Source organism: Rana temporaria, chromosome 12, assembly GCF_905171775.1.
Source record: "Rana temporaria chromosome 12, aRanTem1.1, whole genome shotgun sequence".
In the NCBI taxonomy this organism is placed as follows: domain Eukaryota; kingdom Metazoa; phylum Chordata; class Amphibia; order Anura; family Ranidae; genus Rana; species Rana temporaria.
In genome coordinates, this window is record NC_053500.1 from 3,328,140 (window position 1) to 3,342,351 (window position 14,212).

Genomic DNA, 14,212 nt, shown 5'->3' on the forward strand with positions numbered 1-14,212 from the left:
TGATGAATTCTGGCTGGATTTTTGTGGTGATTTCCTGTCATCCCCCCCCCCCCCCCAGCTCCATCTAGTGGCCATAATGTGGTGTTCTCTAAAATAGCGCAATCAGGAAAAAACACTGCAATACTGCATTATGGCCACTAGATGGAGCTGACAATTAGGAAAAAGGCCGCGATACAAAATTATGGCCACTAGATGGCGCTGACAATTAGGAAAAAGGCCGCAATACTGCATTATGGCCACTAGATGGCGCTGACAATTAGGAAAAAGGCCGCAATACAACATTATGGCCACTAGATGGCGCTGACAATTAGGAAAAAGGCCCGCAATACAACATTATGGCCACTAGATGGCGCTGACAATTAGGAAAAAGGCCGCGATACAACATTATGGCCACTAGATGGTGCTGACAATTAGGAAAAAGGCCGCAATACTGCATTATGGCCACTAGATGGCGCTGACAATTAGGAAAAAGGCCGCAATACAGCATTATGGCCACTAGATGGCGCTGACAATTAGGAAAAAGGCCGCAATACAACATTATGGCCACTAGATGGCGCTGACAATTAGGAAAAAGGCCCGCAATACAACATTATGGCCACTAGATGGCGCTGACAATTAGGAAAAAGGCTGCAATACTGCATTATGGCCACTAGATGGCGCTGACAATTAGGAAAAAGGCCGCGATACAACATTATGGCGACTAGATGGCGCTGACAATTAGGAAAAAGGCCCGCAATACAACATTATGGCCACTAGATGGCGCTGACAATTAGGAAAAAGGCCGCGATACAACATTATGGCCACTAGATGGTGCTGACAATTAGGAAAAAGGCCGCAAAACTGCATTATGGCCACTAGATGGAGCTGACAATTAGGAAAAAGGCCGCAATACTGCATTATGGCCACTAGATGGCGCTGACAATTAGGAAAAAGGCCGCAATACTGCATTATGGCCACTAGATGGAGCTGACAATTAGGAAAAAGGCCGCAATACTGCATTATGGCCACTAGATGGCGCTGACAATTAGGAAAAAGTCCGCAATACTGCATTATGGCCACTAGAAGGAGCTGACAATCATGAAAAAAAGGCCGCAATACTGCATTATGGCCACTAGATGGAGCTGACAGACAGACCCCTTTCACACTGGGGCATTTTTCGGGCGTTTTTTAGGCGCTTTGGCGTTTAAAAAAAGCCTGTAAAGCGCCTGAAAGAAGCCTCATCTGCAATCCCAATGTGAAAGCCCAAGTGCTTTCAGAGGCCTTTCACACTGCCAGCGCCCGAAAAACGCTGGTAAAGCGCTGCTAAGACCCCTTTCACACTGAGGCGCTTTTCAGGCGCTTTGGCGTTAAAAAAAGCTTCCTCAATGGGAAGGGGGCTTTAGGAGCTGTGTATTAACCGCTCCTAAAGCGCTGCAAAGAAGCTGCATGCAGGACTTTTTTTGACGCCCTGCCAGCTCAGCGCCTCAGTGTGAAAGCACTCAGGCTTTCACATTGGGATTGCAGATGCAGCTTCTTTCAGGCGCTTTTTTTTAACGCTAAGACCACTTTCACACTGGGGTGTTTTTCAGGCGCTTTAGTGTGAAAGCACTCGAGCTTTCACATTGGGATTGCAGATGCAGCTTCTTTCAGGCGTTTAACAGGCGCTTTTTTTAACGCTAAAGCGCTTGAAAAATGCCCCAGTGTGAAAGGGCCCTTAGGAAAAAGGCCGCAATACTGCATTATGGCCACTAGATGGCGCTGACCATCGGGAAAAAGGCTGCAATACTACATTATGGCCACTAGATGGCGCTGACAATTGGGAAAAAGGTTGCAATACTGCATTATGGCCACTAGAAGGAGCTGACAATCATGAAAAAAAGGCCGCAATACTGCATTATGGCCACTAGATGGCGCTAACAATTAGGAAAAAGGCCGCAATACTGCATTATGGCCACTAGATGGCGCTGACAATTAGGAAAAAGGCCGCAACACTGCATTATGGCCACTAGATGGCGCTGACAATTAGGAAAAAGGCCGCAATACAGCATTATGGCCACTAGATGGCGCTGACAATTAGGAAAAAGGCCGCAATACAACATTATGGCCACTAGATGGCGCTGACAATTAGGAAAAAGGCCCGCAATACAACATTATGGCCACTAGATGGCGCTGACAATTAGGAAAAAGGCCGCAATACTGCATTATGGCCACTAGATGGAGCTGACAGAAAAAAGGCCGCAATACTGCATTATGGCCACTAGATGGCGCTGACCATCGGGAAAAAGGCTGCAATACTGCATTATGGCCACTAGATGGAGCTGACAATTAGGAAAAAGGCCGCGATACTACATTATGGCCACTAGATGGCGCTGACAATTGGGAAAAAGGTTGCAATACTGCATTATGGCCACTAGATGGAGCTGACCATCGGGAAAAAGGCTGCAATACTGCATTATGGCCACTAGAAGGCGCTGACAATTGGGAAAAAGGTTGCAATACTGCATTATGGCCACTAGAAGGAGCTGACAATCATGAAAAAAAGGCCGCAATACTGCATTATGGCCACTAGATGGCGCTAACAATTAGGAAAAAGGCCGCAATACTGCATTATGGCCACTAGATGGCGCTGACAATTAGGAAAAAGGCCGCAACACTGCATTATGGCCACTAGATGGCGCTGACAATAAGGAAAAAGGCCGCAATACTGCATTATGGCCACTAGATGGCGCCGACAATTAGGAAAAAGGCCGCAATACTGCATTATGGCCACTAGATGGCGCTGACAATTAGGGAAAATGCTCTGTGTATAGTGAGTATATGTGCATAGTATACAGAGTGTATATATTGTATATAGTAAATAGAGGGGGGTATATATAGTATACAGGGAGTAGAAGGATATGTATTGTATACAGGGGGGGTATATACATGGTATACAGGGAGTAGGGGGGTATATACATGGTATATAGGGAGTAGGAGGGTATCAACAGGGAGTAGGGGGTATATATTGTATATAGTGAGTAGGGGGTATATACAGGGAGTAGGGGGTATATACAGGGAGTAGGGGGGTATATACAGGAAGTAGAGGGGGGTATATACTGGGAGTAGGGGGTATATACAGGGAGTAGGGGGTATATACAGGGAGTAGGGGGTATATACAGGGAGTAGGGGGGTATATACAGGGAGTAGGGGGGTATATACAGGGAGTAGGGGGGTATATACAGGGAGTAGGGGGTATATAGACGGTATACAGGGAGTAGGGGGTATATACAGGGAGAAGGGGATATATACAGGGAGTAGGGGGGTATATACAGGGAGTAGCGGGTATATACAGGGAGTAGGGGGTATATACAGGGAGTAGGGGGGTATATAGACGGTATACAGGGAGTAGGGGGTATATACAGGGAGTAGGGGGGTATATAGACGGTATACAGGGAGTAGGGGGTATATACAGGGAGTAGGGGGGTATATACAGGGAGTAGGGGGTATATACAGGGAGTAGGGGGTATATACAGGGAGTAGAGGGTATATACAGGGAGTAGGGGGTATATACAGGGAGAAGGGGATATATACAGGGAGTAGGGGGGTATATACTGGGAGTAGGGGGGTATATACAGGGAGTAGGGGGGTATATACAGGGAGTAGGGGGGTATATACAGGGAGTAGGGGGGTATATACAGGGAGTAGGGGGTATATACAGGGAGTAGAGGGTATATACAGGGAGTAGGGGGGTATATACAGGGAGTAGGGGGTATATACAGGGAGTAGGGGGGTATATACAGGGAGTAGGGGGTATAAACGGTGAAGAGGGGGTATATATATATATATATTGTATACAGGGGGGGGTATATACAGGGAGTAGGGGGGTATATAGTGAGTAGAGGGGTATATAGACGGTATACAGGGAGTGGGGGGGTATATACAGGGAGAAGGGGATATATACAGGGAGTAGGGGGGTATATACAGGGAGTAGGGGGTATATACAGGGAGTAGGGGGGTATATATAGGGAGTAGGGGGTATATACAGGGAGTAGGGGGGTATATACAGGGAGTAGGGGGTATATACAGGGAGTAGGGGGGTATATACAGGGAGTAGGGGGTATATACAGGGAGTAGGGGGGTATATACAGGGAGTAGGGGGTATATACAGGGAGTAGGGGGTATATACAGGGAGTAGGGGTTTATACAGGGAGTAGGGGGGTATATACAGGGAGTAGGGGGGTATATACAGGGAGTAGGGGGTATATACAGGGAGTAGAGGGTATATACAGGGAGTAGGGGGGTATATACAGGGAGTAGGGGGTATATACAGGGAGTAGGGGGGTATATACAGGGAGTAGGGGGTATATACAGGGAGTAGGGGGGTATATACAGGGAGTAGAGGGTATATACAGGGAGTAGGGGGGTATATACAGGGAGTAGGGGGTATATACAGGGAGTAGGGGGTATATACAGGGAGTAGGGGGTATATACAGGGAGTAGGGGGTATAAACGGTGAAGAGGGGGTATATATATATATATATTGTATACAGGGGGGGTATATACAGGGAGTAGGGGGGTATATAGTGAGTAGAGGGGTATATAGACGGTATACAGGGAGTAGGGGGGGGGGTATATACACGGTATACAGGGAGTAGGGGGGTATATACAGGGAGTAGGGGGTATAAACGGTGAAGAGGGGGTATATATATATATTGTATACAGGGGGGTATATACACGGTATACAGGGCTGTATGTACGCGCTGTGTGCGGAGCGGAGGGAAGCGGTGAGTGGCGGTGCGGCGTGTATTGTGTCGGTAGTGCAGGCGGCAGCGGCGGCGGAGAGGCACCACCCCCTGTATTGCTGCTCAGCCTCTCCCACCGACACTTCTCATATTATACACAGAGCCCGGAGATCCGACCGTACCGACCGCTCACCTCCTCCCCCCACCGATCACCGGATCCACACCGACCTCCTCCGTCCCTCCAAACTTTACTGCCCCACCATGCTGCCCCCCGCACACCCGGATCTCCCGCTCTACACCCCGATCTGAGGAGGACACCCCGATCTAAAGCTGTGCACCCCAATCTCCATCTATATATCCCATTCTGAGGACAACCCCCATCTGTGCACCCCATTGTGAGGACACCCTGGAGGAGCTGCCAAACTCTGAGGACCCCTGGATCTCCTGCTCTGCACCCCCATTTTGAAGACACCCGGATCTTTTGGTCTACACCCCATTTTGGGGACCCCTGGATCTCCAGCTGTACACCCCATTCTGAGGACCCCCTGGATCTCCAGCTGTACACCCCATTCTGAGGACCCCCTGGATCTCCAGCTGTGCACCCCAATCTGAGGACCCCCTGGATCTCCCGCTGTACACCCCATTCTGAGGACACCTGGATCTCCAGCTGTACACCCCATTCTGAGGACCCCTGGATCTCTAGCTGTACACCCCAATCTGAGGACCCCCTGGATCTCCAGCTGTACACCCCATTCTGAGGACCCCTGGATCTCTAGCTGTGCACCCCAATCTGAGGATCCATGGATCTCTAGCTGTGCACCCCATTCTGAGGACCCCCTGGATCTCTAGCTGTGCACCCCATTCTGAGGACCCCTGGATCTCCAGCTGTGCACCCCATTCTAAAGGAGCCCCTGGATCTCCAGCTGTACACCCCATTCTAAAGGAGCCCCTGGATCTCCAGCTGTACACCCCATTCTGAGGAGCCCCTGGATCTCCAGCTGTGCACCCCATTCTGAGGACCCCAGGAAATGGTGAACACTTGGATTTGTTCTTGAGCATCAACACTGTTACCACCCCCCATGAGAAACCCTGAGATTGTGACCCCCCATTTATGAGTAGAGCTAGATTTGGGGCACAGAGATTGTGACCCCCCCCCATTTATGAACAGCACTGTCATTGGGGTCCCCCCATCTCTGAGGAGCCCTGGCGCACCTTCACTTTGACATCTATCTTCCAGGATCTTTGGGGGGTCTTTTCTGAGGAGTCTTGGAGGTTGGGGGGGCACCGGGGTTGGAATACCCCGAGATACCTCCATACAATGCAGCAACAGATCTGCCCCTTGCAGAAGAGCACCCCTTGTGGCGGAGGGCAGCAGTGACAGACATGGAGGCAGAGGGGCAGGGGGGCATTGCCGTGGAGGGCAGCAACAGGGATGCGGAGAAGCAGCTGAGGCTTCGGCTTTGTGTCCTGACTGAGATCCTGAAGACCGAGAGGGACTATGTGGGGACCCTACACTTTCTCCAATCTGTAAGTATCTCTATGTGCCGCCCACTGGGGGGCTGAGGGTTATCGTATCCATATACTGCTCTATACACATGGGGGGGTCTGAGGGTTATCGTATCCATATACTGCTCTATACACACGGGGGGGGGTCTGAGGGTTATCGTATCCATATACTGCTCTATACACATGGGGGGGTCTGAGGGTTATCGTATCCATATACTGCTCTATACACATGGGGGGGGGGGGGTCTGAGGGTTATCGTATCCATATACTGCTCTATACACATGGGGGGGTCTGAGGGTTATCGTATCCATATACTGCTCTATACACATGGGGGGGGGGGCTGAGGGTTATCGTATCCATATACTGCTCTATACACATGGGGGGGGGGTCTGAGGGTTATCGTATCCATATACTGCTCTATACACATGGGGGGGGGCTGAGGGTTATCGTATCCATATACTGCTCTATACACATAGGGGGGGGGGGGTCTGAGGGTTATCGTATCCATATACTGCTCTATATACAAGGGGGGGGGGATGAAATGTCAATAAAGTTTAGTATAAGTGCTTATCAAGGTCTTCGGAGGACTTTTCCATGTGCAGGAACACTCAGGATCCCGTCTCTTATGAGTTTATTCTACTCTTCCACCAAGTGGCCCATTGGGACGTCTTCAAGGGTCTGTGAGACTGACGGGAGACTCCCCAACGTGACCCCTCTAGTAGAAGACTCCCCAACGTGACCCCTCTAGTAGAAGACTCCCCAACGTGACCCCTCTAGTAGAAGACTCCCCAACGTGACCCCTCTAGTAGAAGACTCCCCAACGTGACCCCTCTAGTAGAAGACTCCCAAACGTGACCCCTCTAGTAGAAGACTTCCCAACGTGACCCCTCTAGTAGAAGACTTCCCAACGTGACCCCTCTAGTAGAAGACTCCCCAACGTGACCCCTCTAGTAGAAGACTCCCCAACGTGACCCCTCTAGTAGAAGACTCCCCAACGTGACCCCTCTAGTAGAAGACTCCCCAACGTGACCCCGCTAGTAGAAGACTCCGCAACGTGACCCCTCCGGTAGAAGACTCCGCAACGTGACCCCTCCAGTAGAAGACTCCCCAACATAACCCCTCCAGTAGAAGACTCCCCAACGTGACCCCTCTAGTAGAAGACTCCCCAACGTGACGCCTCTGGTAGAAGACTCCCCAACGTGACCCGCTAGTAGAAGGCCCCCCCCCAACGCGACCCCTCCGGTAGAAGGCTCCCCAACGTGACCCCCTCCGGTAGAAGGCTCCCCGACGTGACCCCTCCGGTAGAAGGCTCCCCGACGTGACCCCTCCGGTAGAAGGCTCCCCGACGTGACCCCTCCGGTAGAAGGCTCCCCAACGTGACCCCTCCAATAGCCAAAAAAGACTAAATTCCTGCCCCCCTGTCTACCTTTCTGATCTCTCACCTCATGCCACCTTTCTCATGAGTCCGCTGATCCAGAGTGCGGGGGTCTGTACCGGCTGGAGGGTCTATATTCACTGGAAGGACCCTTCTACTCAGACATGGGAGCATCATCTTAGGGATATATCTATCTGGCCGCACCGATTCATATCATGGTAGAATATTTACTGTGTGGTCCTGATGTAGAGAATCCTAAATGCGTGGCCCTGCTGAGGGGTGCTCCTGAGGGCCCAGCCGGAGGTGTTTCTGAGTGCTTGTGTTCATGTGGAGGGGATGTTCCTGATTCTTGAGCACACGTCCCAGCCAAGGTGTACTCCTGGGCAGTTGGCACAGCTAAGGTGTACTCCTGGGCAGTTGGCACAGCTAAGGGGTGCTCTTGGGTAGGTGGCCCAACCAATGGGGAAGTGCATCTCAGCCGAGGGGTGCCCCTAAGTGTGTGGCCCTGCTGAGGGGTGCTTCTGAGGGTGTAGCTCGCTCAAGGGGTGCTCTTGAGGGTGTGGTCCTGCAAGAGATACTTCTGTGTGGTTAGGTGAAGGATGCCCCTGAGTGAGTACATCCCAGCCAAAGGGTGATCTGAGAGTGCACTTCAGCCCGAGCGGTGCTCCCGAGTGCGTGGCATTGCCAATAGGGTGCTCCCGAGTGTGTGGCCCTGCCAATAGGATGCTCCCGAGTGTGTGGCCCTGCCAATAGGATGCTCCCGAGTGTGTGGCCCTGCCAATAGGATGCTCCCGAGTGTGTGGCCCTGCCAATAGGATGCTCCCGAGTGTGTGGCCCTGCCAATAGGATGCTCCCGAGAGTGTGTGGCCCTGCCAATAGGGTGCTCCCGAGTGTGTGGCCCTGCCAATAGGGTGCTCCCGAGAGTGTGTGGCCCTGCCAATAGGGTGCTCCCGAGTGTGTGGCCCTGCCAATAGGGTGCTCCCGTGTGTGTGTTTGTGTGTGTGTGTGTGGCCCTGCCAATAGGGTGCTCCCGAGTGTGTGCCCCTTTTAAGGGGTGATTCTGAGTGTTTTGCCCAGCCGAGGGGTGCTCTTAAGTGTGTGGCCCTGCCAATTGGGTGCTCCAGAGTATGTGGTCCTGCCAAGGGGTGCTCCAGGGGGGTGACCCAGCCATGGGGTGGTCCGTGGCCCAGCTATGGGGTGCTCTGGAGCACCCCATGGCTGGGCCATGGCCATAACTCTGGTGAAGGGGTGCTCCTGAGTGTGTGGCCCTTCTAAGAGGTTATTCTGAGTGTTCTGCCCAGCCAAGGGGTGCTCCTGAGCATGTGGCCTAGAGGAGGGTGGGTAACCCAGCTGAAGGGTGCTCCCGAGCATGCGTCCCAGCTGAGGGATGCTCCTGAATAAGCTTCTCCTCTCTCTAGGGATGTGGAACAGCGAGAGGGAATTTCTGAGGATGTGCTGGTTGTGAGAAATCCCTGGTATCTGGCCTGCTGGGGTTATGTGAGGAGAGGCAGTGATTGGTGGTTTATCTATGAAGAGCTTTCTCTCTATAACGGGATTATCACAACACTCGCTACATCACTCAGATTACTCTCCATTCTCTCCGCTCAATCTCCATAATCCCTCACTTTGGGGGTCCCCTGCCCCCCCTTCTCCCCCGCACTGGGCTGCGTTAACCCCACAAGTGCTGTAGTGTCTGGCTCCCTCTCTGGTGCCCTCCTGCCCCCATGCATGGAAGAGGAATGAGTTAAATACTTCCCTTGCAGGGGGTTCCCACCATGGTGCAAGGGTTAAATGCCCCAGATCAGCAAGTGTGGGCGGACCATCACCATAACAACCAATGACTCTCTGATGGGGGGTCTGTGTGACTGGGGGGCTCTGTAATTGGGGTTGGGGTCCATGCGACTGGGAGGGCTCTGTTATTGGGGTTGTGGTCCATGTGACTGAGGGGGGCTCTGTGATGGGGGTTGGGGTCCATGGACTGGGGGCTCTGTAATTGGGGTTGTGGTCCATGTGACTGATGGGGGCTCTGTGATGGGGGTCCATAGGACTGGGGGGGCTTGGTAATTGGGGTTGTGGTCCATGTGACTGAGGGGAGCTCTGTGATGGGGGTTGGGGTCCATGGGACTGGGGGCTCTGTAATTGGGGTTGTGGTCCATGTGACTGATGGGGGCTCTGTGATGGGGGTCCATAGGACTGGGGGGGCTTGGTAATTGGGGTTGTGGTCCATGTGACTGAGGGGGGCTCTGTGATGGGGGTTGGGGTCCATGTGACTGAGGGGGGCTCTGTGATGGGGGTTGGGGTCCATGTGACTGAGGGGGGCTCTGTGATGGGGGTTGGGGTCCATGTGACTGAGGGGGGCTCTGTGATGGGGATTGGGGTCCATGTAAAAGAGGGGGGCTCTGTGATGGGGGTTGGGGGTCCATGTGACTGAGGGGGGGGCTCTGTGATTGGGGTTGTGGTCCATGTGACTGAGGGGGGCTCTGTGATGGGGGTTGGGGTCCATGCGGCTGAGGGGGGCTCTGTGATGGGGGTTGGGGTCCATGTGACTGGGGGGTTCTGTGATGGGGGTTGGGGTCCATGTGACTGGGGGGCTCTGTAATTGGGGTCCATGTGACTGGGGGGCTCTGTAATTGGGATTGGGGTCCATGTGACTGGGGGGCTCTGTAATTGGGGTTGGGGTCCATGTGACTGAGGGGGGTTCTGTGATGGGGTTGGGGTCCATATGACTGAGGGGGGGGGGTTCTGTGATGGGGGTTGGGGTCCATGTGACTGAAGGGGGCTCTGTGATGGGGGTTGGGGTCCATGTGACTGGGGGGGCTCTGTGATGGGGGTTGGGGTCCATATGACTAAGGGGTATCTGTGATGGGGTTGGGGTCCATGTGACTGGGGGGGCTCTGTGATGGGGGTTGTGGTCCATGTGACTGAGGGGGGCTCTGTGATGGGGGTTGGGGTCCATGTGACTGAGGGGGGCTCTGTGATGGGGGTTGGGGGTTCATGTGACTGAGGGGGGCTCTGTGATGGGGGTTGGTGTCCATGGGACTGGGGGGGGGCTCTGTGATGGGGGTTGGGGTCCATGGGACTGGGGGGGGGGCTCTGTGATGGGGGTTGGGGTCCATGGGACTGGGGGGGGGCTCTGTGATGGGGGTTGGGGTCCATGTGACTGAGGGGGGTTCTGTGATGGGGGTTGGGGTCCATGTGACTGAAGGGGGCTCTGTGATGGGGGTTGGGGTCCATGTGACTGGGGGGGCTCTGTGATGGGGGTTGGGGTCCATATGACTAAGGGGGGCTCTGTGATGGGGGTTGGGGTCCATGTGACTGGGGGGGCTCTGTGATGGGGGTTGGGGTCCATGTGACTGGGGGGGCTCTGTGATGGGGGTTGGGGTCCATGTGACTGGGGGGGCTCTGTGATGGGGGTTGGGGTCCATGTGACTGGGGGGGGGGCTCTGTGATGGGGGTTGGGGTCCATGTGACTGGGGGGGGGGGCTCTGTGATGGGGGTTGGGGTCCATGTGACTGGGGGGGGCCGTTTGTTGGGGGACTATGATGTGATGGGGATGTATAGGGGTGACCCTGATTTGAAAGGGGGGGCTCTAATCTCACGGAGGGACACGGCCTTCCTTATACACTCGACCTCTGTGAAGAATTCCTCCTCATTCAATGTGCTGAATCTGATTGGACGGACCTGCTGGGGTGTCGCCGACTTCATAGCAGTACGGTAACCCTGCGGTCGCCCAGCCAATGAACAGTGTGAACCCCAACACTCAACTCCTCCCATTCATTGTGTTCTGTTATATCTGATAAGTGCAAAAGAAATACTTGTTGATCCCGCCAGGAAGCCTGTGAGCTGATAACTTCCTGCGCCAGTTACATTTGTTCCCAGCGCTCCATGTGGACTGCAGATGGTGGAGTCTCATCTCTGCTGACCCTTATTAATGGTGGAGTCTCATCTCTGCTAACCCTTAGTAATGGTGGAGTCTCATCTCTGCTGACTTTTAGTAATGGTGGAGTCTCATCTCTGCTGACTCTTAGTAATGGTGGAGTCTCATCTCTGCTGACTCTTAGTAATGGTGGAGTCTCGTCTCTGCTGACCCTTAGTAATGGTGGAGTCTCATCGCTGCTAACCCTTAGTAATGGAGGAGTCTCATCTCTGCTGACCCTTAGTAATGGTGGAGTCTCATCTCTGCTGACCCTTAGTAATGGTGGAGTCTCATCTCTGCTGACCCTTAGTAATGGTGGAGTCTCATCTCTGCTGACCCTTAGTAATGGTGGAGTCTCATCTCTGCTGACCCTTAGTAATGGTGGAGTCTCATCTCTGCTGACCCTTAGTAATGGTGGAGTCTCATCTCTGCTGACCCTTAGTAATGGTGGAGTCTCATCTCTGCTAACCCTTAGTAATGGTGGAGTCTTGTCTCTGCTGACCCTTAGTAATGGCGGAGTCTCATCGCTGCTGACCCTCAGTAATGGTGGAGTCTCATCGCTGCTGACCCTTAGTAATGGTGGAGTCTCGTCTCTGCTGACCCTTAGTAATGGTGGAGTCTCGTCTCTGCTGACCCTTAGTAATGGTGGAGTCTCGTCTCTGCTGACCCTTAGTAATGGTGGAGTCTCGTCTCTGCTGACCCTTAGTAATGGTGGAGTCTCATCTCTGCTGACCCTTAGTAATGGTGGAGTCTCATCGCTGCTGACCCTTAGTAATGGTGGAGTCTCGTCTCTGCGGACCCTTAGTAATGGTGGAGTCTCGTCTCTGCTGACCCTTAGTAATGGTGGAGTCTCATCGCTGGCTCTGCTGACCCTTAGTAATGGTGGAGTCTCATCGCTGCTGACCCTTAGTAATGGTGGAGTCTCATCTCTGCTAACCCTTAGTAATGGTGGAGTCTCATCTCTGCTAACCCTTAGTAATGGTGGAGTCTCATCGCTGCTGACCCTTAGTAATGGTGGAGTCTCATCGCTGCTAACCCTTAGTAATGGTGGAGTCTCATCGCTGCTAACCCTTAGTAATGGTGGAGTCTCGTCTCTGCTGACCCTTAGTAATGGTGGAGTCTCATCGCTGCTGACCCTTAGTAATGGTGGAGTCTCATCTCTGCGGACCCTTTGTAATGGTAGAGTCTCCTCTCCACACAGACCGGCTGCCATGTACTGTCGCTCTAGAAGGAAGTCTATTGTTGAGTTGGTAAATTTCCTGCCAGTCAGTCATACAGGAAGCTCTGAAGCTTCGCATTTCACCACAGCCGAGCCGGCTGCACCCCGGAACATCTGCCCACTCATGTCTTCCACAGCTGAATATATATATGATTTGTACATCTTCTGGGGCTGCTCACTGATGGTATCTAATGGAACCTCTGGGACCTGCATAGAGCCCTATAGACCAACCCTGTCCTCAAGTACCCCCAACAGGCCATGTTTGCAGGTGTTCCTTTTATCTTTCACATTTTGCTGTAAATCAGAGTCAATGGCTTGGTATTCTGAGGAATTCCCAAAACCTGGCCTGTTGGGGGTCCTTGCTATAGACCAGTGGTCTCCAAACTGTGGCCCGGGGGGCCAGATGTGGCCCTCAGCTTTCTTTTATCTGGCCCTTGGGGCACTATTTCACCAACTGACACCAACGATGGAGCACTGTTCCACCTACTAACACCATCAACGAGGCACTTTTCTTCTCGTTGATATCAACAATAGGGCACTATTCCTTCCATCAAAACCAATGATGGGGCACTGATGCCGGGGCATCTTCTACTCCCACTGGTCACCTTCCGGCCCTCCTCCCTCCCTAAAGCCTCAAGGGCAGTAAACTGACCCTTTGCCTAGAAAGTTTGAAGACCCATGCTATAGATGATGTTTCTGACGCACAGGTTGGGGTAGATGATGAAGTCTCAGGCAGCCGAAACGTGTTGGAGAAGAAGACTTAACCATCAACCGGCTGCATTTGAGAGGGAAACTGGCTGCATTTGATGGGGGCAACTGGCGGCATTTGATGGGGGAGGAAACTGGCTGCATTTGATGGGGGAGGAAACTGGCTGCATTTGATGGGGAAACTGGCTGCATTTGATGGGGAAACTGGCTGCATTTGAGGGGGAAACTGGCTGCATTTGAGGGGCAAACTGGCTGCATTTGAGGGGCAAACTGGCTGCATTTGAGGGGGAAACTGGTTGCATTTGATGGGAAACTGGCTGGCACAGTGGTGGCAATTGATGTGTGTCTGTTTTTTTTTTGCCGCCACTGGTCACTCTTCTCTCTCCTCCTATGGGCATTCTTCTTGTCAGCACATGAACTGATTTGGCTCCTTTTGTGCTGCTTCTTCCTCTCGCTCTCCAGCCCTGCTGTACACGGCCTCCCAGAGTCTAATATCAGGTCACAATCAGGGACTTCCACCGCTTGTAATTAGAAATGAATGTAGCGCTGTTTGTGGCGAGTACAGAGCGGTATAACGTGCGTGTTGTTTTGGCCCTCAGTAGGCCGGATTCCTCAGAACTGTCAGATGTCGCTGCTCACCGACTGTTTGTTTCCTCTCTGACAGCCTCGCCCAAAGTGGCAGCCAGCCGTGGAGAGGCGAGTGAAGGGAAGTGGTTTCTTCAGTACACGCGTCTTCGTAGAGAACGCGGCGCACACTGAGAGAGCGATAACGGCGTCCTGCATTGGGT

General features: G+C 52.9%; 1 protein-coding gene across 1 annotated transcript in view; it reads left to right on the forward strand.

Annotated features, from left to right (window-relative positions):
• Window positions 1–4,818: 4,818 nt before the first annotated feature.
• The window catches only part of PREX1 (phosphatidylinositol-3,4,5-trisphosphate dependent Rac exchange factor 1), a 177,973-nt gene continuing 168,579 nt past the window's right edge, over window positions 4,819–14,212 (forward strand). The window contains exon 1 of the mRNA XM_040331542.1: window positions 4,819–6,227. Within this exon, the coding sequence (XP_040187476.1) occupies window positions 6,084–6,227 (144 nt within the window). The 5' untranslated portion in view covers window positions 4,819–6,083. The remainder of the gene's footprint in view (window positions 6,228–14,212) is intronic.